We start from the raw sequence: 23,584 nt of genomic DNA, 5'->3' as shown, positions 1-23,584 counted from the left end.
ATTAATGTTAGGGAATGGATGATAGTTAAACAAGTAAAATTAAATGGAAATCAAACTAATTTATGGTGGTAGGGAAGAAAAAACAACATAAGAAACTTAGTTATATTCAAATATCTTAGAAACATTGCTTTTATCAGGGTTTAAAAGGCTTTTATAAGTACCTGGATGAAACATATGTAAAGAAACTTGTGATAAACTGTGTTATCACCAGGATTCTACTAAAATTTACCAAAAGGGCAACTTAAGAAATTACAAAACATAATAAACAGAGGACCAAGACTGATAAAAAGGTGTCCAGTCCTGAGAAAGGTTTGCTCCTACGCAAATTGAATTGCATATTCCTATCTGAACATTTTACTTTTTATTTCCTATTTTTCACTATTAATTGTTGATTTATAATGCAAATATTAATTAATTATATATAAAATGTTATATCGTTATAATTATCATATTCATCTTTGTTTAATAACTATTTTTTTTTCTAATTTCGAGAATAATTTTTTTTTTTAGTTTTTAAATTTTTTTTCGCTATTTACTGTTGATTTACATTACAAATAATTATTAATTACCTCTAAAAATACCACATCCTTATAAATATGAAATTTATCCATTTTTTTAATTACCATTTTTTGCTAACTTCGAAAATAAAACTTTTTTAGTTTTTAAAAGATTTTTTTTCACCATTTATTTTCTTATTTATATTACAACTAATTATCAGTTATTTATAAAAATACTATATATATATATATATATATATATATATATATATATATATATATATATATATATATATATATATATATATATATATATAATTATCACATTTATAATTTTTTTAATTTCTATTTTTTTCTAATTTCGAGAATTAAATTATTTAGTTTGTGAAAGATTTTTTACCATTTACTTTTGAATTTATAATAAAAGTAATTATTATTTATCTATACAATACAACATCATTATAATTATCATATTTATCCAATTTTTTAATTACTATTTTTTTCTAATTTCGAAAATAAAACTTTTTAGTTTGTAAAAGATTTTTCACTATTTATTGTCTATCTATTATTGATTTATAATAGAAATAATTATTAATTATTTATTAAAATACTATATCTATAATTATAACATTTATCCATTTTAAATTAATATTTTTTTTTTCTAATTTCGAAAATAAACAAAATAGAAGAATCACATTTGACTGATTCTTCTTCATACAAAAGTAAACAGAACTGTTATCTCTCACTTGAACGTCAAACCGTAAAATATTTAAGTGTTTTTAAGTGTTTTAAGTGTTATTTAACCGTTACTTAAAGGGTGAAATAAGTGCAGATGTTAAAAGTGAAGTATTTATCGCCAAAATCGTAGCCGGAAGTGGAATACATCATACAATAGGCCGATTAAACCGGTGAGATTGCCAAACCCTAGACGAGGGTAGTCTATTATTTATTGTATTTATTGTATAAAATTGTATTAATTTCATGTCTATATTGATAAAATGTATTGTATTACCTCATTATTTTATTATGCTTATTAATCCAAAGGTTATTTAAAATTGATATATGAGTGGCCTGTCGTAGCCTACCCCGATAAGGTAAGCCATGTCTGACCTACCCCAGACTGGCGTAGGTTGAGTAGCCTACTGTAGGCAGGTTAGCCTAGGCTAGATTGTAGGCTTCCCATTGTCTTGTATTTAATGCATGATGACTGATTCTCTCTCTCTCTCTCTCTCTCTCTCTCTCTCTCTCTCTCTCTCTCTCTCTCTCTCTCTCTCTCTCTCTCTCTCTCTCCCCTAGGCCAAGATCCTACGGCCAAACTACCTGAGTATCGCACAGCGTATTCCACGTTGTAAAACCCACATTATCGCCGTCATGTAGAACTACCGCCCCTACTGATTTACCTCCCTTTTTGTAAGGTAATCTCGCTACCCCATAGATCTTACGAAGGCAGCGAGTGACGGCGAGGATTTGCTACGGCTCTCAGATCTGTCGGGTATACCGTGCAATTCGATAACTCTGAACCCTTTTACCCCCACCATAAGGTTAAATTTCGAGCACATTTTGATATATATTTTTTTTAAATTGCTCTAACAGGCTTAATTTTTGTCCTAGAGAGGTCAGGTTGGTCTCATTCTTTTGGAAAATGCCTAAAGTTTCTCATGAAATTATCAAAAATATGTAAAAACATGTAATTAACAGTGTTTAGCAAGAACGTACCGGTACGTCCTTTGGGGGTGAAAGGGTTAATATATCTGTAGTATGTTTAGTAAATACAAAATATACTAATTCATTTTGCCATGTGATTTGAAAAAAAAAATTATTTGCAACGTATGGCGTACGTAGTATTTCGTCGTGACATAAAAAATCCTCGCATATACTCTACTTTGGGAAAGCGAGTTTAAATGTCACTCATGAATAGTAGAGGCAATGGACATTGACATTGTCCTATTAAGCAGGACAATGCCTAGAGACTGACCATATATCACATGATCAGTGCCCAAGCCCCCCTCTCCACACAAGCTAGGACCAAGGAGGGCCAGGCAATGGCTGCTGGTGACTCAGGAGATAGACTTATAGGCTCCCCCTAACCCCCTATCCTTAGCTCACAAGGATGGTAAGGTTGCATACACCATAGGAACTAACGCGTCTGAGAGGGGGACTCGAACCCCTGTTTGGCGTTCACTAGGCAAAGGGGTTATCAGTCAGGCCACGAGAACCCTTAATATCTTCAGTCTCCAGTATATAGATAGCGGTGATGTGGTGAGGGCGATGACTTATCCTGTAACACGCCTCACTTCCTAGCTTCCCATCTTACCTTTATTCCCACTTTATTTCTTCCGTTGTTCTATCTAATCTCATGAAACGGTTTTCCTGTCCTTAGTGTTGGGTTTTACGCCCCAAAAATCAGCATATCCAACCCATGCGCTCAGGCGTCTCTAAGTCATAGAGCTGCGACTTAGAGCCGCCTTTCGTTCCGAATTCATCGTCGACAGAAACTGGCGATGATTTAGTGGACTGCTGTGACATAGAGAATTATAAATATCGGTGGATATACTTTTTACCTCTATAATATGTCATCTAAGAAGACTTTTAGCTAAATTTGAATACTTGTTACCCATTGTTCTTGGGTCTTGGGTAATGCCATAGCCTCTGTATCATGGTCTTCCACTGTCTTGGATTAGAGTTCTTTTGCCTGAGGATACACTCAGGCATACTATTCTATCTTGTTTCTTTTCTCTTGTTTTTTTTTTTTTTTTTTTTTTTGACATTTTTATGGTATGAATGAAAGATTTATATTAATTTTTTACTGATCTTAAAATATTTGTTCATTACCTCTCTTGTAGTTTATGTATTTTCTTATTTCCTTTCCTCACTGGGCTATTTTCCCTGTTGTAGCCCTTGGGCTTATAGCATCCTCCTTTTCCAACTAGGGTTGTAGCTGAGCAAGTAATGATAATAATATTTCTTTGTGTTTGCATAATAATGCTAGATTTTCACTGCATCTGTTGCAAATGAAAATATAACTATTAACTAATTGCATTGTTTGTTTACAACTGTATGTTTTAAAACCAGAGTTAGTGTCCTTTATATTTGTTGTCAGATATTTATCAATTCCTTCTTGTTCTAATTTGATTTGCTTGCTGTGCCACATTTAACATAATCAAGCTATGTTCAGTAACTACGGCATATGTAATCACCTCCTACGCAAATACAAATCATTGTCCTTTGATATGAATATATTGACTTCAGGGCAAGGAGGATCAGCTACCGAATTGTCAGTGAGGTAGTTATAGCGATTGACAGGTGGCGTGGGGAAGCCCTGACCACCTGGCTTTGACTGCAACGAGTACAGTACTGTACAGACATTTTTCAATATTAATCTTACCCGATAATCATGTAGCTGTCAACTCTGTTGCCGACAGAAATCTACGGTAGGGATACGCCAGCGATCGCTATACAGGTGGGGGTGAACACCACAGCGCCATCTGTGGTCAGGTACTCCAGTACTTCTTGTCAACACCACCTCAATTTTTCCTCTGTCGTGCCTCCGGCTAGACCTACATGGATACGCTGTTGATTCTGGAGTTATTGCTCACGATTTGGTGATGTATTTGCTCTAGAATTTAGCCTTCGCTATTCAGGAAGCTATATCATTAGCTTAGCAAGTTTTTGGAATTAATTTGATTTAATTTTTGATTTAATTTTGGTACGAAGAGAGTATGAACTCTCTTTCACTTTTAAATGGCCGACCCTTCCCTTAGACGGAAGTGTTGGTGTCGAAGAGAGTATAGACTCTCTTAATTTTGCTTAACAAAAGTTATAGATTTATTTTATATCTCTCCGCCTTTTATAGGCCTCTTTGATTAACTTCCTTAAATTATTATAAACTTATTAAATTTGTTTATATTCGACCTTTCCTAATAGTAGGCGGTCTTTTCTTGGAACCGAAGTTAATTAACATTGAGCCCGTCATTTCGTTTTTACCTGTTAACATATTATGCTATTTTAATGTTTTTGAAAGAATTTCTTTGATAGTCTTGTACTGTTTTCAAAGTTGAACTAACGTTTTGTTTTGTCTCTGCAGTTGTTGACGTTCAGAACGTTCAACTTGCGCTCTATCGTTACGATAGAGAGAGAGTCTATCACGGTGTCACGTTGCAGTAAGAGTAAACCGATTCTAGCGTTTTGTTCATTCTTTCTTAGCTTAAATGGTTTTAATTCTAATAAAGGAACTTTTTATTTGGGAAATCTTTCAGTTTTTTTTTTTTTTCCTTTAACAATAATATGTTTTAACGATATATATATATTGGGCTCTTCTCTCAGGTGCTAAGTCAAGAGAGAGAGAGAGAGAGATAGAGACGGAGGGAGAGAGAGGTGGATAAACGTTTCGTTCAAGCGAGTAACGTTGTTATCGTTTTTGCTCTTCTCCCTAGTCTCTTTAGGGGAAGAAGGTAAACGTTTCTAGAGTTTTATTCTTGTTCTCAAGCTTTATGCGGTGAGAGATTTTAAACGTAGTTTATTTGATCTAGTGTTTAGTCTCTTTCCAGCCACTGAATTATTTATCTTTCATTATATTTTTTTCTGTTACATTGTAATTCTGTTTTCGCAATTACTAACTTTTAAGGAAGGATAGAATTGCGTGTTTCAGGTACAAACCACTTAAAGTTTCGAGTTCAGTGAAATAAGTGCAAACAGAAAATCAAAAGTGATAAAGTGATAAGCGCAAAGTGTTACAGTGTTGCGTTCGAGGGTTCGTCTGTTCGTGCCAGTTGTTCGCCTAGTCTGGGACCTCTTACAAGCTCCCAAGCCCAGGGGAGAAGTAATGTCGAAGGACTTATGGGTTCAGCAGGCCTTGATCGACGAACAGACGTTTCCCTCCGTGGTTTCGGGCGTATCTACACACGTTTGCCGACGTGAGATCGCCCCACCCACACAAAGACGAGAGAGCCCATTTATTCCTCGTCTGCGGAAGAGGTTTCTCGTAAGAAACCATGGACCAAATCTTGCAGCTTTTAAGTGCAAGTCGGTCCCTTCCGCGCAAGTCCAACTCCTAGGTGATGCCATTAGCACTGGGTCAGTTCGGACTTGCTGCAGTACGACAACTGCACACCTCCCAGAGAGGCAAGGTGGTATCGCAACAGGCAGTAACTCCGTCTGTTGCCGCACCAGCTGTTTTAGACCCTCAGTCTCAACGGACAGTAGCTCCGTTTGTTGTTGTCTTTCTTAAACTCTAGTGGTCTATGCTGCAGACAATGCAGTCTCAGCTTGCGGTGTTGATGCAGGAGTTTCAGGCAGAGAAGGTTTACACACCTCCTCCTGCGAGCGCTCCTCCACCTCTACGCAGTCCAGCCTGCCAGACATATGATGTTGAGGTTCCTCAAGCTACCTCCATGCGTGAGCTGCCGCATTGGGAGTTGCCAGATACCAGCGCTGTGCAGCAACCTCCACTTTCCTTGAGGCAGGAGCCTCTTGCCACGCGGCAACCTCCTCAACACTTGAGGCAGGAGCTTTATGCTTTGCAGCAACCTCCTCTACCCTTGAGGCAGGAGCCTCATGCGTTGCGACAACCTCCTCCATCCTCGAGGCAGCAACCTCTTGCGGTGTGACAACCTCCACCATCCTCGAGGCAGCAACCTCAACTCCACCTCTGCGCAGTCCACCTTGCCAGACGTATGATGTTGAGGTTCCTCAACCTACCTCCACGCGTGAGCTGCCGCATTGGGAGTTGCCAGATACCAGCGCTATGCAGCAACCTCTTGCGTTGCGGCAACCTCCACCATCCTTGAGGCAGCAACCTCAACTCTTGCGGCAGCCACCCCCACTCTTGAGGCAAGAACCTCAACTCTTGAGAGCCTCAACTCTTGAGGAACCTCATGCTATGAGGCAGCCGCCTCAACGCATGCAGCAACCGCATTCTTCACAGCATGAGCCTCTCTCTGCGCAGCTACCTCCTCAACCCTTGAGGCAGACGCAACTCTTGAGGCAGGAACCTCACAGAAGCTTCATCCATGAGGCAGCCTCATGCTATGCGGCATCCTCCTCAACCCATGAGGCAGGAGCCTCATGCTATGCGGCATCCTCCTCAACCCATGAGGCAGGAGTCTCATGCTATGAGGAGCCTCATGCTATGCGGCGGCATCCTCAACCATGAGGCAGGAGCCTCATGCTATGCGGCAGCCGCCTCAACCCATGAGGCAGGAGCCTCATACTATGCGGCATCCTCCTCAACGCATGCGGCATAAGCCTCTTCCCTTGCAGCTTGAGCCTCATCCCATGCAGCATGAGCCTCATACCATGCAGCATGAGCCTCATCCCATGCAGCATAAGCCGCACGCCATGCAACATGCTCTGCTTACCTTACAGCATGCTCTACATACAGCATGCTCTGCATACCTTACCGCATGCTTCTCAGTCACACATCTTTGGTTGTTGCCAACTCACTAGACTGTCAAGCAGTTTCATAACGTTGCCTTCTAGTCTGCTGCTTTTGCACCAGTGAAACCCTCACTGAGAGAACTTAGCTTTTCTCGGATATGGTTCCTGTAGATGAGAAAGTGCTATTCTCCCTCCTTCTGATATTCCCTTGAGGACTCTGTCATTTGGAGAGGAGCCTTTAGCTGCTTAGCCTCCTATGGACTTTTATTTAAGCATAACATGCTTCCAGGGAGGGTAATGGTTCCACTTCAGTCGCTAACCCCGTCTGTTACCACACTTGCTCCCATAGACCTTGAGCTGTGTTGCAAGACATGCAGTCCAAGCTTAGTCCTTGTTAGAGGATTTTTTGTTTACGGAGTCAGTGTGTCACTGGGAAGACGTTCAACAACCAGCAGAAGTGACTTGTTGTGACGCAGTGCGGCAACCTCAGCAACCCGATAAGGAGTTGTCTGTACGACCCAGACAGTCTAGACAGCTTCGGGTTGTCACTGTACTTCCTTGCTTCCCCATGGTTGACAGTTCACAGACTGTGCAGCAGTACCATGATCTTGTGTCCGACTCCGTCAGACGACTAGCTTTTAAGAGCTCCCACAAGTCGTCGCTGTCTGGAGATTCTCAGATGGACTATGGATCTGACCAAGGAACTGGGCCTCCTGGTCAATTTTGAGGAGTCCCAGCTCGTCCCATCCCAGACCATTGTCTACCTGGGTATGGATCTTCAGAGTCGAGCTTTTCGGGCTTTTCCGTCGGCCCCAAAGATCTACTAAGCCCTAGATTGCATCCAGAGCATGCTGAGAAGGAACCGATGCTCAGTCAGGTAGTGGATGAGTCTAACAGGGACACTTTCATCGCTGGCCCTGTTCATCGAGTTAGGGAGACCCCACCTCCCCCCCCTTCAGTTTCATCTAGCGGCTCACTGGATAAAGGACATGACGCTAGAGACGATCTCAGTTCCTGTTTCCGAAGAGAGGAGGTCTACTCTCACGTGGTGAAAGAACAGCTTTCTTCTCAAGGAAGTCTACCTTTGACTGTTCAGAAACCCGACCGCCGTCTCTTCTCTGACGCATCAGACACGGGCTGGGGTGCAACTTTGGACGGACAGGAATGCTCGGGAACATGGAATCAGGAGCTAAGGACACTTCACATCTATTGCAAGGAGCTGTTGGCGGTTCATCTGGCCTTGATAAACTTCAAGTCCCTCCAGCTTAACAAGGTGGTGGAGGTGGACTCTGACAACACCACAGCCTTGGCTTACATCTCCAAGCAGGGAGGGACTCATTCGTGGAAGTTGTTCTAGATCGCAAGGGACCTCCTCATCTGGTTAAAAGATCGAAAGCTCACGCTGGTAACGAGGTTCATTCAGGGCGATATGAATGTCATGGCAGATCGCCTTAGCCGGAAGGGTCAGGTCATCCCCACAAAGTGGACCCTTCACAAGAATGTTGGCAGCAGACTTTGGGCCCTGTGGGGTCAGCCAACCATAGATCTGTTCGCTACCTCGATAACCTAGAGGCTCCCGTTGTATTGTTCTCCGATTCCAGACCCAGCAGCAGTTCACGTGGATGCTTTTCTGCTGGATTGGTCCCATCTCGACCTGTATGCATTCCCGCCGTTCAAGATTGTCAACAGGGTACTTCAGAAGTTCGCCTCTCGAAAAGGGACACGGCTGACGTTGGTTGGCTCCGCTCTGGCCCGCGAGAGAATGGTTCTTAGAGGTACTGCAATGGCTGGTCGACATTCCCAGGACTCTTCCTCTAGGAGTGGACCTTCTACGTCTACCTCACGTAAAGAAGGTACATCCAAACCTTCACGCTCTTCGTCTGACTGCCTTCAGACTTTCGAAAGACACTCAAGAGCTAGGGGCTTTTCGAAGGAGGCAGCCAGAGCGATTGCCAGAGCAAGGAGGACATCTACTCTCAGAGTCTATCAGTCTAAAGGGGAAGTCTTCCGAAGCTGGTACAAGGCCAATGCAGTTTCCTCATCCAGTACCACTGTAACCCAGATTGCTGACATCCTGTTACATCTAAGGAACGTAAGGTCCCTTTCAGCTCCTACGATTAAGGGTTACAGAAGTATGTTGGCAGCGGTTTTCCGCCACAGAGGCTTGGATCTTTCCACCAACAAAGATCTACAGGACCTCCTTAGGTCTTTTAAGACCTCAAAGGAACGTCGGTTGTCCACTCCAGGCTGGAATCTAGACGTGGTCCTAAGGTTCCTTATGTCATCAAGATTTGAACCTCTCCAATCAGCCTCTTTTAAGGACCTCACATTAAAAACTCTCTTCCTCGTGTGCTTGACAACAGCTAAAAGAGTAAGTGAGATCCACGCCTTCAGCAGGAACATAGTTTTCACATCTGAAACGGCTACATGTTCCTTGCAGCTCGTTTTTTTGCTAAAACGAGCTTCCTTCACGTCCTTGGCCTAAGTCGTTCGAGATCCCAAGCCTGTCCAACTTGGTGGGGGACGAACTGGAGAGAGTACTTTGCCCAGTTAGAGCTCTTAGGTACTATCTTAAAAGGTCATAACCTTTACGAGGACAATCAGAAGCCTTATGGTGTGCTATCAAGAAGCCTTCTCTTCCAAGGTCTAAGAACTCAGTTTCTTACCTATTCAGGCTCCTGATTAGGGAAGCACATTCTCATCTGAAGGAAGAAGACCTTGCTTTGCTGAAGGTAAGGACACATGAAGTGAGAGCTGTGGCTACTTCAGTGGCCCTCAAACAGAACCGTTCTCTGCAGAGTGTTATGGATGCAACCTATTGGAGAAGCAAGTCAGTGTTCGCATCATTCTATCTCAAAGATGTCCAGTCTCTTTACGAGAACTGCTACACCCTGGGACCATTCGTAGCAACGAATGCAGTAGTAGGCGGGGGCTCAGCCACTACATTCCCATAATCCCATAACCTTTTTAACCTTTCTCTTGAATACTTTTTATGGGTTGTACGGTCGGCTAAGAAGCCTTCCACATCCTTGTTGATTTGGCGGGTGGTCAATTCTTTCTTGAGAAGCGCCGAGGTTAAAGGTTGTGATGAGGTCCTTTAGTATGGGTTGCAGCCCTTTATACTTCAGCACCTAAGAGTCGTTCAGTATCCTAAGAGGACCGCTACGCTCAGTAAGGAAGACGTACTTAATAAAGGCAGAGTAATGGTTCAAGTCGTCTTCCTTACCAGGTACTTATTTATTTTATGTTATTTTTGAATAACTAATAAAATAAAATACGGGATACTTAGCTTCTTTGTTAACATGTATGCTGGTCTCCACCCACCACCCTGGGTGTGAATCAGCTACATGATTATCGGGTAAGATTAATATTGAAAAATGTTATTTTCATTAGTAAAATAAATTTTTGAATATACTTACCCGATAATCATGATTTAATTGACCCACCCTTCCTCCCCATAGAGAACCAGTGGACCGAGGAAAAAATTGAGGTGGTGTTGACAAGAAGTACTGGAGTACCTGACCACAGATGGCGCTGTGGTGTTCACCCCCACCTGTATAGCGATCGCTGGCGTATCCCTACCGTAGATTTCTGTCGGCAACAGAGTTGACAGCTACATGATTATCGGGTAAGTATATTCAAAAATTTATTTTACTAATGAAAATAACATATTGTTGCTGTCTCTTCAAAATCTGTCTGTTGTCCATTTTCTTTATCTTTTCAGAGTGTCATTCCAGTTCGAATGGATGGTAAAGAGATGTCCCCTGCCGTTAGGAGAGTTTGCCATAAGAGGAAGAATTTTGCTAATAAGGAACCTTTGGAGTCAGCTTTGGCAGTGCCGAAGTTAATGTCAAAGAGTCTGTATGTCTTCCTTTTCTAATGGTGGATCTTCACTTGCTGTGTCTCCAGCAAGCTCTTCTCTAACTGGGTCCTCGGGAGGTATTTGTGGAGAGGAGACCTTTACTCACTTTTTGGATGCTTTTTAGGGAGATTGAAATATTAACTTTCACCAGTAATACAGTACTCCCTCCACCTTTCCCTCGAAGCTTGCCCATGGGTGTTCAGACTGACGGTCACGATGCCTATCTTAACGTGAGGAAGTTGTGGCCTTTCTTGGGCATCATTAATGCACCGTTGAAAGGGAAGTTTGGGCCACCTCCAGGATGTATGAGGCTGTCCGTGTGGTGACGATTCCTACTCTTGTAACACCTGTGAAAGCGCTAGAGAATGGGGTATCTGTGATAGTCTCGGCTGCTGTTGAAGAAGGCCCTTTGCATTTTTGCTCCTTAAGAGCTTCATTATTGGCATCTTGCCCTCGACCGCAATGAAGGCTGGTATATGGAATGAGGACTTGTGCTCCTCACCAAAGTCCGAGTCTTTTTATTTTTCCCTGCTTCAGGAAGTTCCTTCTTGCAATAAGGAACGAGATCGGCCGACCACCCTGGATTGCTCTCACTGCTTTTATGAGCCACGGGATGTGCCGTTGTATTTGTTCAATCATTAACAAATCCTGCATCACTGGTGACCAGTCCTCACACGATAGGCCTGCGAGCATACCCATATTACATTTGTCTGAATGACCTATTGAGTGAAAAGTACGGGGTGCTACTTAAGTCCCTGGGGTCAGAGGGATTTATGTTTCTGAAACGGAATGTGATCATGCGCAATTAGGCCCCTTTCATCATTAGGGTAACATGCCCGGCTTCGTTCTTAGTTCGGAGCATGCTTCCTCTTTTGGGGAAGAGTTGTTTACTGAGTGGTCTGTTGAGCCCACCTCCATTTCAAAGATGGAGAAGATACAGGGCTCTTTCACTCTGGAGGTGGCTGACCTTAGTCTTGTGCTGGTGGAGACAAAGAGTCCCGGGTCTGAGTGTACATCCGATGATGATCTTGTGCTCATTTTTGAGTGAAGTGTGATAGAGGAAGCAACTGTAACACCTGTTACAGAGCGCCATTTGGTCTTACATCAGCGTTTTGGCATCCCTCAAGGATCAAGAGCTTTGTGGAGTCGTCATAGTCAGACTTATCTCGTTTGGTCCTGAGAGTAAATACTCAGATCTGCGGATCTGAGATCTCGGTGATCCTGCCTCCGGCAATCTCTCAGCAGAGGAGTTTTATGTATTGGAAGGTGAGAGCCCATCTCCTCATGTTTACTCCTCGGTGTCTTCGCCGGTGCTGGGGTTCATGAGGAAAAACTCAAGGTTGAAGAAACGTTCTTCTCAGCCCTTGAGTCTGCGACTACGGAAGCACCAGAGGCAAATTTCTTTTTTCTGCAGGTTCTATTCGCAGTTCTAATCATTTCTACTCTACGAGGAAAGAATTGTTTTTCGAGCCGATTGTCAAGACCTCTTTTAGTATTGAGGCGAAGTCTTAGGTAGTCAACACTTCAAGTTCACGTGACCACAGTCCATTGGAGACGGAATATCCTGAGACTGCATGTTTGTTTTCCCATGTTCTTGTACTCGTTTGTAAGTACTAAGAACTTGCAGAGGCTACCATTGCTTCTGTGACAGTGGGAGCTATAGTCGTTTATTGGCCTTTTGGCATACCCAATGATTTCACTGGACTTAGCATGGTTGGGACTTGCTCATGTGGCATTGAACAGAGTAAACTCTCAGATCTCTAGGTCTGAGAATTTGCTGCGGTCTAGCCATTCAGGCAAGATCCTGCTTCCCACATACTCGACAGTGAAGATTCTACGGGCTTGAAGATGCAAGCCTTTCTCTTCTTCCCGTTGATCCTGCATTTTCTGCTCAGGCAATGGTAGTTCATGTGAAGAGAATCAAGACTGAAGAATACTTGTTTTCAACTCTTGAGTCTGCTACTATAGAAGCCTTTTCCGTTACCAGTCTCCACGTGGTTTCATAAATCGATGAGTGATCTGGTGCAGTCACCTACTTTGCCACTACAGTATTGTACTCATGATTTGTCAAAGTCTAAGATGTGAAATACTGGAATTTGGTTATGTTTAGTGGAAAGGTAGTTACCTTCATGACACGCAATTAACCAACTAATGGGCCAAGTGGATCCTGAAGAGTAGGGAAAGTTAGAGTGTAAGCAATGCCTGCATTGAAGAACACCTCCATGTTGGAGGATAAGTCTCACTTCTCTCAGAAAGGCGTAGAGGTACGGTAGCGTCGAACAAGAGATAGAAGTCTAGCCATGACAACCTCATTTACTTCATAGTTACTGTACCTTCAGGGGTTGAGGCCCTCCCAAAGACAGATGCGGTGAGACCTTTGATCGCTACCGCCCCATCAGGATCGGTTTTGAAGAAAGGTTTTTCTACCCAAAACCCTTATTAGGACCTTTAGCTGTTTTTTTCTCTAGGAAGGGTTAGGTTAGCACTGCTTTTATGCGCAAAGCCTGTCCAGTTCAGCAAGGGGATACTAAGGTTGCCAGTTACCTCCTCCAGTGGCCACTTATGAGGGGATGCCTGCCACACCATTGGGAAATTTGTAGTAGAGCAGTTAGGTAGAATTCCTTCGGGACAGATCTCTATAATTTCACGAGTTGCCTCTGTTTTGAAGATGCCAACTGGAGCTGGAGACTAGTCGTTGACCTTTCCCTTGAACCAGTTTGTTCCACAAACCTTGTTCAAGATGAAAATGGTACAATCTGTACTTGATTAAATCGGAGAAGGAGAATTCATGCTTGCAGTGGCACTAAAGGAGTGTCCAATCATCAGTCCTCTCTTAAGTACCATGCTTCCTGAGTTTAGGACCATTCGATGCTCCCTAGGCATTCACTGGAGCGTTCAGTCAGGATCTCGACTACTGGTTTACCTTGGCCTCTTCCAAGAGGCAATTGTTCAGGCTTCGAGATCACCTGCTGTTCTTTAGTCGTGATTTACGGATCCTGATGAATTTGGAAAAGTTGAATCTCACACCCAAACGGATGTTTAAGTACCTGGGCTTGCTGATAGACTGGCAACAGTGAGAGTTTTTCCATCGGATGATTGCATATGCAACCTGAGAATTGGAGATTCTTGTTCCTCGCAGATGACTTCACCCGAGATCCCTTCTGTAGTGTTTGAAGGATCAGTGGTCACCCTCTAGTTATTCCATGAGCCATCCTATTCCAGTGGAAGGGGAGGGGAGGTATGAGCTGATTTTTTCCTGGTGGCTGGACTAAGAAAACCTCATCAAAGAAGTCCCTGCCTCGGGTTTTCATATACGTTGAAAGAGGGTTGGGTTGCACGCCTGGGTAATGCGGATCACATCAGAATTATGGTCAACTGAAGGAAAGCTTCTGTTTCTTAATGTGTTGGAGATGAAAGCATCGTTTCTAACTCTGTGATTTTTCCAAGAATGTTTGATGAGGCACTGTATTGTCGAAGAGTGACAACACTGTAGCAGCTTACATCAATAAGCAAGGGCACGTGGTTTCTCTCCCTCTTTGCAAGTTGACAAATCATCTGCACAACTGGGCGGTGTACTTAGCCGTAGAGTTGTTAGCCAGGTACGATTTGTGCAAGAGGAAGGTACTAGCAAACGTCTAACTCTCAAGACTGTGGTTCCGCTAGTCTTGGCTTGGGCGAAGCGAGTTGACGAGCCTTGCGGCATTTCTTATTTTACTAGTCGTTCCGAAGAATGGAAGGAGGTCTCGTCTAATTTTGTTCGTGTGTTCATGGCCGAGACCCAAAACCTAGCTGCCTGCAATACCAGGTTTGATTTTTTATCATTATCTTCTCTTCAGGATGTGTCCAGAGGAGATCAAAATGACTGGCTTCTCAGTTTGGTGAGACCTCTATCCTTTCACCAACGGTGGTGTTGGATTTCCAACCCAGGCAAAGATGAACCTATCAGTGCTTTGGGTATTAAGGCAGGAATATTTTAATGCCAGACAACCTTTACCTTCCCCTACCTTTTGCAGTATACAGGGGAGCTTCATAAACGAGCAACCTCTCTATACAGGTAGGATCCGTTGAGAAGTTTCTCCTCTGATCATCTCAGACAAGGGAGAAGATGGATAGAACATATTTAGATCTTATTTCTTATAATAGCTGTAGATAAATTCCAGTAACATATCCAGCATGGTGATACAGGTTCTCGTCTGACTCGATTCTATTTTTTCTTGTAGCATCTGCATGCGCAGACCTTATGAAACTGGCTCAAGCTATCACCTTTGCTCCAGTACAGGAACAGGCGCTTTTTCAAGTACAGGGAAAGTTAAACTACCCAGAAATTTGGTTCGCAGGGACATCCTAAGGCCGAGTCTCTGTTAAAGGAGTCAGTTTGTATCAGGGTAGGGACAAATCACAAATCTTGTAAGTCATTTGTATTTTCATAACTATACAAATCTTGAGTTCTTATCTCAACCATCCCAGAAGTTCCAGGCTTAAAGTCAAAAGTGTCTAGTCCCGCTGACTGACAGGTGGTCAAAGCTTCCTTGAACCTTCTGTCCATATTTATAATCACCTCGTTATCGTTTCAGTGGCCGATCCCGTTTGCACTTGAAAGTCATACAATCCTACTTAAGGACTTAGGTTTGTGTAATTAAGAAAAATACATATTAGGAAGAAACAAACACAAATTTAACTGAAATTCACTGACTTTTGCAGATTAAAATCGTAGGCTTGTGGGCTAGATGAAGCCTACCTTAGGCTTTTTGACTTACAAACAACTTCCTGAAACTTATTAACTTTGTCTGTTGAGGATTTCATATTTTAATATTTCCATACCTAATTATGGATCGTAGAATTTATTTATTGATTTTGTAAAGAGAGAGAGAGACTTTACTTGGGTACATTGGCCGGTCAAAATTTCGTATTATTATTATTATTATTATTATTATTATTATTATTATTTTTATTATTACTACTAGCCAAGCTACAACCCTAGTTGGAAAAGCAAGATGCTATAAGCCCAAGGGCTCCATTATTATTATTATTATTACTATCCAAGCTACAACCCTAGTTGGAAAAGCAAGATGCTATAAGCCCAGGGGCGCCAACAGGGAAAAATAGCCCAGTGAGGAAAGGAAATAAGGAAATAAATAAATGAAGAGAACAAATTAACAATAAATTATTCTAAAATAAGTAACAACGTCAAAACAGACATGTCATATATCAACTATTAACAACATCAAAAACAAATATGTCATAAATAAACTATAAAAAGACTCATGTCCGCCTGGTCAACAAAAAAGCATTTGCTCCAACTTTGAACTTTTGAAGCTCTACTGATTCAACCACAGGGAAAAATAGCCCAGTATGGAAATGAAATAAGGAAATAAATAAATGATGAGAATAAATTAACAATATATCATTCTAAAAAACAGGGACAGCATCAAAACAGACATGTCCTATATAAACTATTAACAACGTCCAAAACAGATATGTCATATGTCATATATCTGTTTGATAAACTTCAACACTGTCTATACCATCTGCAACTTCTGAAGTTTTAACATTGATCAAATTAGGAGGACCGCAAATTTTTCGTTGCTTGTGTTGATAAATCTGATCAGTACCGTTGTTTATTCGCCTGTCAATGCAAGTTGAAAGTTGAATTCTGGTGCCAAAGGAAACTCAAGTGCTAAAACAGTGGCGAGAGAACCCCCTTGCCAGGCTTAGCATGAAAAATGTGTACCGTCATTAATATATTTACCTCCGCCAACGAAGTTTGTGTTTGTAATTTGTGTGTGTTTGTGAACAGCTTCTTGGCTACAATTTTAATCATAGAGTAATGAAAGCTGTAGGGATTAACTGTTATGTAAGAAGCTGAAAGTTATTAAATTTTGGAAGGTCAAGATCAAAGGTCAAGGTCACGGTCAAGTAAAATGTCCAATTCACGTAATCAGTCATAAATTTGGATCTTGTTTTCACAGAGACTTCAAACTTGGTTCATATTTGAGTGTGTGAAAATCCACGCCAATTAATACATGTTAAGGTCAAAGGTCAAGGTTGAGAAATAAGCTGCTGTAGCGGAGGTCTGCGCTCTACTGAGTGCCCCTCTAGTTGCTTTTTTTTTTCAATCTTAACGACACAAATTTGTTTAGGACGGGGAGACTGGACTCTATGCTTGACCTTCATGGTTATGTTCATCAAAATCGGTCTTTCATCCCATAAGATTAGATAATGTACATAGGCCTATGCTTAAGATAATTGAGAATTCGTGGAACTGAAAGGCCTAGGAAATAAATGTTAGTGAGACCATTGGCTTTGCATAGTTATGTTGGTTCTTAGAGGTTTTTAATAATCCCATCTAGAAGTTAAACTTTGACCTTGGCCTTCCAAAAATTTAATAATTTCTAAGCTTTAACATGACAGTTAACCCTTTTACCCCCAGGCTATTTGGAACTTTCCAACCCTTAACCCCCAGGGGTTATCTTATTTTCAAGCACATTTTGCAGTATACTTTTTTAAATTGCTCTAACACCCTTAATTTTCATTATAGAGAGGTCAGGTTGGTCTCATTCTCTTGGAAAATGCCTGAAGTTTCTCAAAAAGTTATCAAAAATATGCAAAAAAAAATGTAAATAGCAGTTTTTTGCAAGGACGTACCGGTACGTCCATGGGGGTAAAGGGATGAGTTTTGTGAAACGTAATTGTGGCCAGGAAGCTGTTCTAAAACAAACACACACACACACAGGGGGTTAAAACATAACCACCTTCCAACTTCGTTGGGAAGGTAAAAAGTGAAAGTATATGAGATTCTTAACGTCCACCGCCCTCATATCTTAACTAATAAGGTCTCCTCTTTCAAGATGATAAGCTGCTACTGGACGACTGCTCTTCAGACATCCGGACACTTGAGCAAGTCTCTTCTCTCACGCTGTAGGAGGTTCCCAGAGTATTGTCTCTTACTAGGTGAGGAGTAGGATTATGAAAACATCTTTTGATGTTTGTTATTGAAATTGATGAGTAATGATTTTTGTAGTATAAATGGTGAATATAAGTTGCTTTAATTATTATTTATTATTATTACTTGCTAAGCTACAACCCTAGTTGGAAAAGCAGGATGCTATAAGCCCAGGGGGCCCCAGCAGGGAAAATAAGCCCAGTGAGGAAAGGAAACAAGGAAAAATAAAATAATTTAAGAATAGTAACATTAAAATAAATTTTTCCTATATAAAATATAAAAACTTTGACAAAACTAGAGGAAGAGAAATAAGATAGAATAGTGTGCTCAAGTGTGCTCTCAAGCAAGAGAACTCTAACCCAAGATAGTGGAAGATCACGGTACAGAGGGTATGACACTAACCCAAGATTAGAGAACAATGGTTTGATTTAGGAGTGCCCTTCTCCTAGGAGAGCTGCTGACCATAGCTAAAGAGTCTCTTCTACCTTTATAGGTTAGAGTTTATGTATCGTTGATGGATTGTGGTTGGCTGAATCTGTCAAGAACAGCGAGGTTACTAAACTAATCGGGTTGTTGAATCAGTAGAACTTCAAAAGTTCAGAGTTGGAGCAAATGCTTTTTTGTTGACCAGGCGGACATGAGTCTTTTTATAGTTTATATATGACATATTTGTTTTTGACGTTGTTAATAGTTTATATATGACTTATCTATTTTGACATTACTTTTTTTAGAATGATTTATTGTTAATTTGTTCTCTTCAGTTATTTATTTCCTTTCCTCACTGCGCTATTTTTCCCTATTGGAGCCCCAGTGCTTATAGCATCTTGCTTTTCCAATTAGGGTTGTAGCTTGGATAGTAATTATAATAATAATAATTTGAATCATCCTCCTGCAGTATCATAAAACTCCTGTCATTTCACATATTTCTTTTCCCTATCGGAAATTTCATGAATTGGAAACATTTTTATTCAAATTTTATGTTGTAGCCCATAGTGATGTATCTAATTCCACGCTGTACTTTGTCTTGCAGGGAAGCGCACTAGAATGAGCGGAGATATCGGAACGGCACCCCCCGAACGGAGCAAGTGCGTCTTCTGCAAGATCAGCGATGGCGTGGAGCCGAGTAATATAGTACACCAGGTTAGTATAGGGCGGAGGAGACGAGTTACGTTTCTCCGGGTTCTGGTTTGTCGTCAAATGACATGATGTTATCCGAAAGGTGTTTGTTATTAGCTCATATGTAAATCGGTCTTAAATAACGAATATTAATGAAAAAGCAGGAAATTCATTTTTATATAAAGGCAAGAACTTTTTATTGAGGGTCGAACTATTTATTCGCAGGACGATGAGTTTGTGGTTTTTCCCGACATTCGACCTGCGGCACCGCACCACTATTTGATCGTGCCTCGCCACCACTACATTGACGTACGCCACCTCACGGCGCAGCACGTGCCTATGGGTAAGGCCGAGGGTCTGAAATGTTTATGGTATGGAAAGTAGTGGATGAGGTCCGGAAGGATTAACGTATGACGTATTCTTTCTTCCATCTCTCTTTTTAAGTTTTTATAGTTTAAATACGGAAGATCTAATTTAATGCTATTAGTGTTTTTAAAATATTTTATTTTGAATTGTTTATTACATCTCTTATAGTTTGTTTATATCCTTGTTTCCTTTCCTCACTGGGCTATTATTCCCTGTATGAGCACTTGGTCTTATAGCATCTTACTTTTCCAATTAATTTAATGTTACTGTTCTTAAAATATTTTATTTTAAATATTTAACTTAGCCGGTGAATATATAGCTGCAACTCTGTTGCTCGACAGACAAAAACTGTACAAAATAACTCGCCAGCGATCGCTATACAGGTTGCGGGTGTGCCCATCAGCGCCATCTGTCAGCCAGATACCAAGCTCTATGTAAACAAAGACTCAATTTTCTCTCTGTCGACGTGTCGACAAGACGTACTTTACTCGCTGTTGAAACCTGGAGTTTTTCCCATCATATTTGGTTAAGTACTATATTCTGGTTTGAGCTTTCGCAGTGCAGGTGTTTTATCTTCATCTTAAATCTTGAACTTGTTTTGGATAGATTTAATTTTGGTGACAAAGAGAGTATGGACTTTCTTTCACTTTTAAATGGCCGACCCTTCCCTTAGACGGAAGTGTGTTTAGGCTTTTAGTAATTATCTTATCACGTTATAAATTAATTATAGTTTTTCCTCTTCGATTAATTTTCCATTTATAATAAACATAGAAAATAAATTTTAATGTTTTGTTTATATGCGACCTTTCCTGAGAGTAGGCGGTCCTAACTTGGAAACCGAAGTTAATCAACGTTGAGCCCTTTATATCGTAAATAGCTTTTAAAGAGCTAAGGATTTAAAACTTTTTAAATGAAATATTTTATGAAAGAATTTCTTTGAATAGTCTTCGTACTTTTTTCAAAGATGATCTAACGTTTAGTTTATTTATGCTACGCAGTTGTTGACGTTCAGGACGTTCAACATGCGCTCTATCGTTACGATAGAGAGAGAGTGTATCACGGTTTCACTTTGCAGAAAGAGTAAATCGATTCTGACGTTTTGTTCATTCTTTCTAAGCTTAAATGTTTTAAATTCTATTTTAAAGGAACTTTTTAATTGAAAAACCTTTCAGTTTTTTCCTTTGGTCAAATAACATGTTTTTTTGACGAAATGTAATTGGGCTCTTCTCTTAGGTGCGAAATCAAGAGAGAAAGAGAGAGAGAGATAGAGACGGAGGGAGAGAGAGGAGAGAAAACGTTCCGTTCAAGCGGGTAACGTTGTTCTCGAGTTGCTCTCGTCCCTAGTATCGGTACGGGGAGAAAGGATTAAACGTTTTTAGTTTTTATTCTCGTCCCCAGGCTATGTGCAGTTAGAGATTGAAAACGTAGTTTTGAAGGAACTAGTGTTTAGTCTCTTCCCCAGCCACTGAAATTTTTATCTTAAAATATGTTTTCTGTTTTTTGCTGGTATTAATGAACTTGCATTATACGACTGATTTCGCAATTACTACCTTTTGATAAGGGTAGAATTGCGTGCTTCAGGTAGAAATCAGTAAAAGTTTCGATTTCAGTGAAATAAGTGCAAAACAGAAAATCGAAGTGATAAAGTGATATTGCGTAAAGTGTTACAGTGTTGCGTCCGAGGGTTCGTCTGTTCGTGCCTGTCGTTCACCTAGTCCGGGACCTCTTGCAAGCTCCCAAACAGGGGAGAAGTAATGTCGAACGACTTATGGGTTCGAGAGGCCTTGATCAACGAACAGACGTTTCCCTCTATGGTATCGGGTGTATCTTACCAAGATCTCCCCTACCATAAGGCGAGAGAGACGTTTTTTCTCCTCGTCATCCGAAGGTTTTTCGCATAAGAAACCTGTAACAAGGTTTCGAAGCCCTTAAGCGAAAGTCAGTCCTTTCAGGACAGGTCCAGCGTCCTGGTTACAGCCATTAGGACAGCTCTGACCCTATGCAGTCATCGGAAAACTGCTCGCCGCCTAACAAAAGTGTAACACAGACTCCGAGAGTCTTTTTTGTTGGCAAAGTGTTGCGGTCACAGACGTTACCCTCGTCTCTTACCACAACCATTTCCGTTGATCTTTAATGGGTTGTACGGCAAGACATGCAGAATATGCTTGCCTCCCTTATGGAAGACTATTCTGCCGATTAGTCCGTTGAGTCTAGCCGTTTATCTCATCGATATCCTGGCTTTCAGCCAACCTAACGTTCCTTTGTGCTTCCTGTTGACGTTGGTGTAGCTAAGTCACGTCAGTCAGGTTGTTTAGAACCACACTCGATGCGGTCTCGTGTGGATTTTCAGCCACATTTGGACGTTAGGCCACTTGCTGATGCTCCTGTTGACGTTCAGGACGTTCGCTAACAATCGGAGTTGACTTGTTTTGACGCTGTGCGTCAACCTCCGCATTCTAGAGTTGTTTTGACTGCTCAGTCTAGGCAGTCAAAGCAGTCTCGAGTGGACGCTGTGCGTCCTCACGCACCTGTTGTGGTTGACAGTTCGGTTGTTGACAGTTCACAGACTGTCAAGCAGTTACATGACGTTGCGTCCTGGTCCGCTACTAATGCACCAGTGCGTGTGGACTCTGCTTGTAAAACATTGCCACCACGGTAGGTCTCTCCCTTGCTTGAGACTCAGCTTTTATCGGACAAGGTTCCTGTAGATGAGGAAGTTGCTGTTCCCCCTCCTACTGATATTCCCTTGAGGACTCTGTCAGATGGAGAGGAGACTAAAGCTGCTTAGCCTCCTATGTACTTTAATTAAATCATGATGATTTTTTTAAGGATCTTTGTCCGGATCTTTTTGTAACTGCTGCTCCTCGTTCGCCTAAACGTCAGAACTTACACTAGGCCTAGCTACTTCGAAGCCATTGTTTATAAGCTAGTGCTCTCTCGCTCTCCTAGAGAGCTTTACGTTTGCTAGGCGACTGGTTTATCACCAGGAGGAGTTTGGGGGATACAGCCTTTGCTTTCCCTTCTTTTAAACTGGCTTATAGAGCGAGAGTCTGATATGACACGAGAGAAGTTCTCGTCTTGGGAGTTCATGCCTCTGCCCAGATAGACTTCTCAAATCTCGTAGACTATCCCTGGCGTCTGGCCAGGAGACGCTCCAAGTTTTTTACAGGTCAACTTCACAACTGTTTTCGAGCCTTTGATGTTTTGCTGTACAATTATGTCATGCATAAACAAGGCTTTCAGGGATGGAAAGCGGTACCGCCTCAGTCGCTAACCCCGTCTGTTGCCGCACCTGCTCCCGTAGACCCTAAATGGGCTTTGCTGCAAGACATGCAGTCCAAGTTTGCGTCCTTGATAGAGGACTTTAATGCGGAGAAGGTTGCTGCCGAACCTTCTGGCCAACAACCTTCCAACCGGTCGGTTGTGCGTCCTGTTGACGCTGAGGTAACCTTCTCGCGTCTACCAGTTGAGGTGGTTCCTCCACCGAGGCGACCCAGTGTGGGTTGCCAGCCGCACGTTGACATTAAGCGACGCTCGGAGGTGGTTGTTGAAGTTCAGGACGTTCAACAACCAGCAGAGGTGTCTTGTTTTGACGCAGTGCGTCAACCTCAGCAACCCGGTATGGTGTTGACTGCACAACCCAGACGGTCTAGACAGTCTCGGGTGGACGCTGTGCTTCCTCGTGCACCCATGGTTGTTGACAGTTCACAGACTGTGCAGCAGTTCCATGATGTTGCGTCCGGCTCCGTCACGCATGCACCAGTGCGACCGGACTCAGCGAGCCAGACGTTGCCCACTCCGTTGCCGTTTCCTCATCAGTTTTCGGATGAGGAACTATCTGATGAGGACGTTGCTGAACAACAAGACGATCAGCCCCCAGAATAGATCAAGCCCTGCTATCCATCCAGAAGATACTGAAGAAGGAACGCTGCTCAGTCAGGCTGTGGATGAGTCTGGTAGGGACGCTGTCATCCCTGGAACAATTTGTGTCACTAGGAAGACTACACCTCCGTCCTCTTCAATACCATCTAGCTTTTCACTGGAAAAAGGACAAGACGCTAGAAGCGGTCTCGATCCCGATTTCCGAAAAGATAAAGTCTTGTCTGACTTGGTGGAAGGACAATATCAACCTAAGAGAGGGTCTTCCCCTGGCTGTTCAGACTCCCAACCACGTTCTCTTCTCGGACGCATCGGACGTGGGCTGGGGCGCGACACTAGACGGTCGGGAATGCTCAGGACTGTGGAACTCGAGTCAGAGGAGCATGCATATCAACTGCAAGGAGCTGTTGGCAGTACATCTGGCCTTGAAAAGCTTCAAGTCTCTCCTTCGAGGCAAAGTGGTGGAAGTAAACTCAGACAACACCACGGCCTTGGCGTACATCTCCAAACAAGGAGGCACCCACTCACTGAGGTTGTACGAGATCG

The 23,584-nt window shown here is 42.1% G+C and overlaps 1 protein-coding gene across 1 annotated transcript in view; it reads left to right on the top strand.

Moving 5' to 3' along the window:
* The first annotated feature begins 1,207 nt into the window (after positions 1–1,207).
* LOC137618744 (adenosine 5'-monophosphoramidase HINT3-like) overlaps positions 1,208–23,584 on the top strand; it is a 48,865-nt gene continuing 26,488 nt past the window's right edge. Inside the window, exons 1-4 of the mRNA XM_068348921.1 lie at positions 1,208–1,405; positions 17,583–17,685; positions 18,708–18,817; positions 19,019–19,136. Of these exons, the coding sequence (XP_068205022.1) occupies positions 17,583–17,685; positions 18,708–18,817; positions 19,019–19,136 (331 nt within the window). The 5' untranslated portion in view covers positions 1,208–1,405. The remainder of the gene's footprint in view (positions 1,406–17,582; positions 17,686–18,707; positions 18,818–19,018; positions 19,137–23,584) is intronic.

This window comes from Palaemon carinicauda, chromosome 25 (assembly GCF_036898095.1).
Source record: "Palaemon carinicauda isolate YSFRI2023 chromosome 25, ASM3689809v2, whole genome shotgun sequence".
NCBI lineage: Eukaryota > Metazoa > Arthropoda > Malacostraca > Decapoda > Palaemonidae > Palaemon > Palaemon carinicauda.
This window is presented reverse-complemented; position numbering and strand designations above follow the sequence as displayed.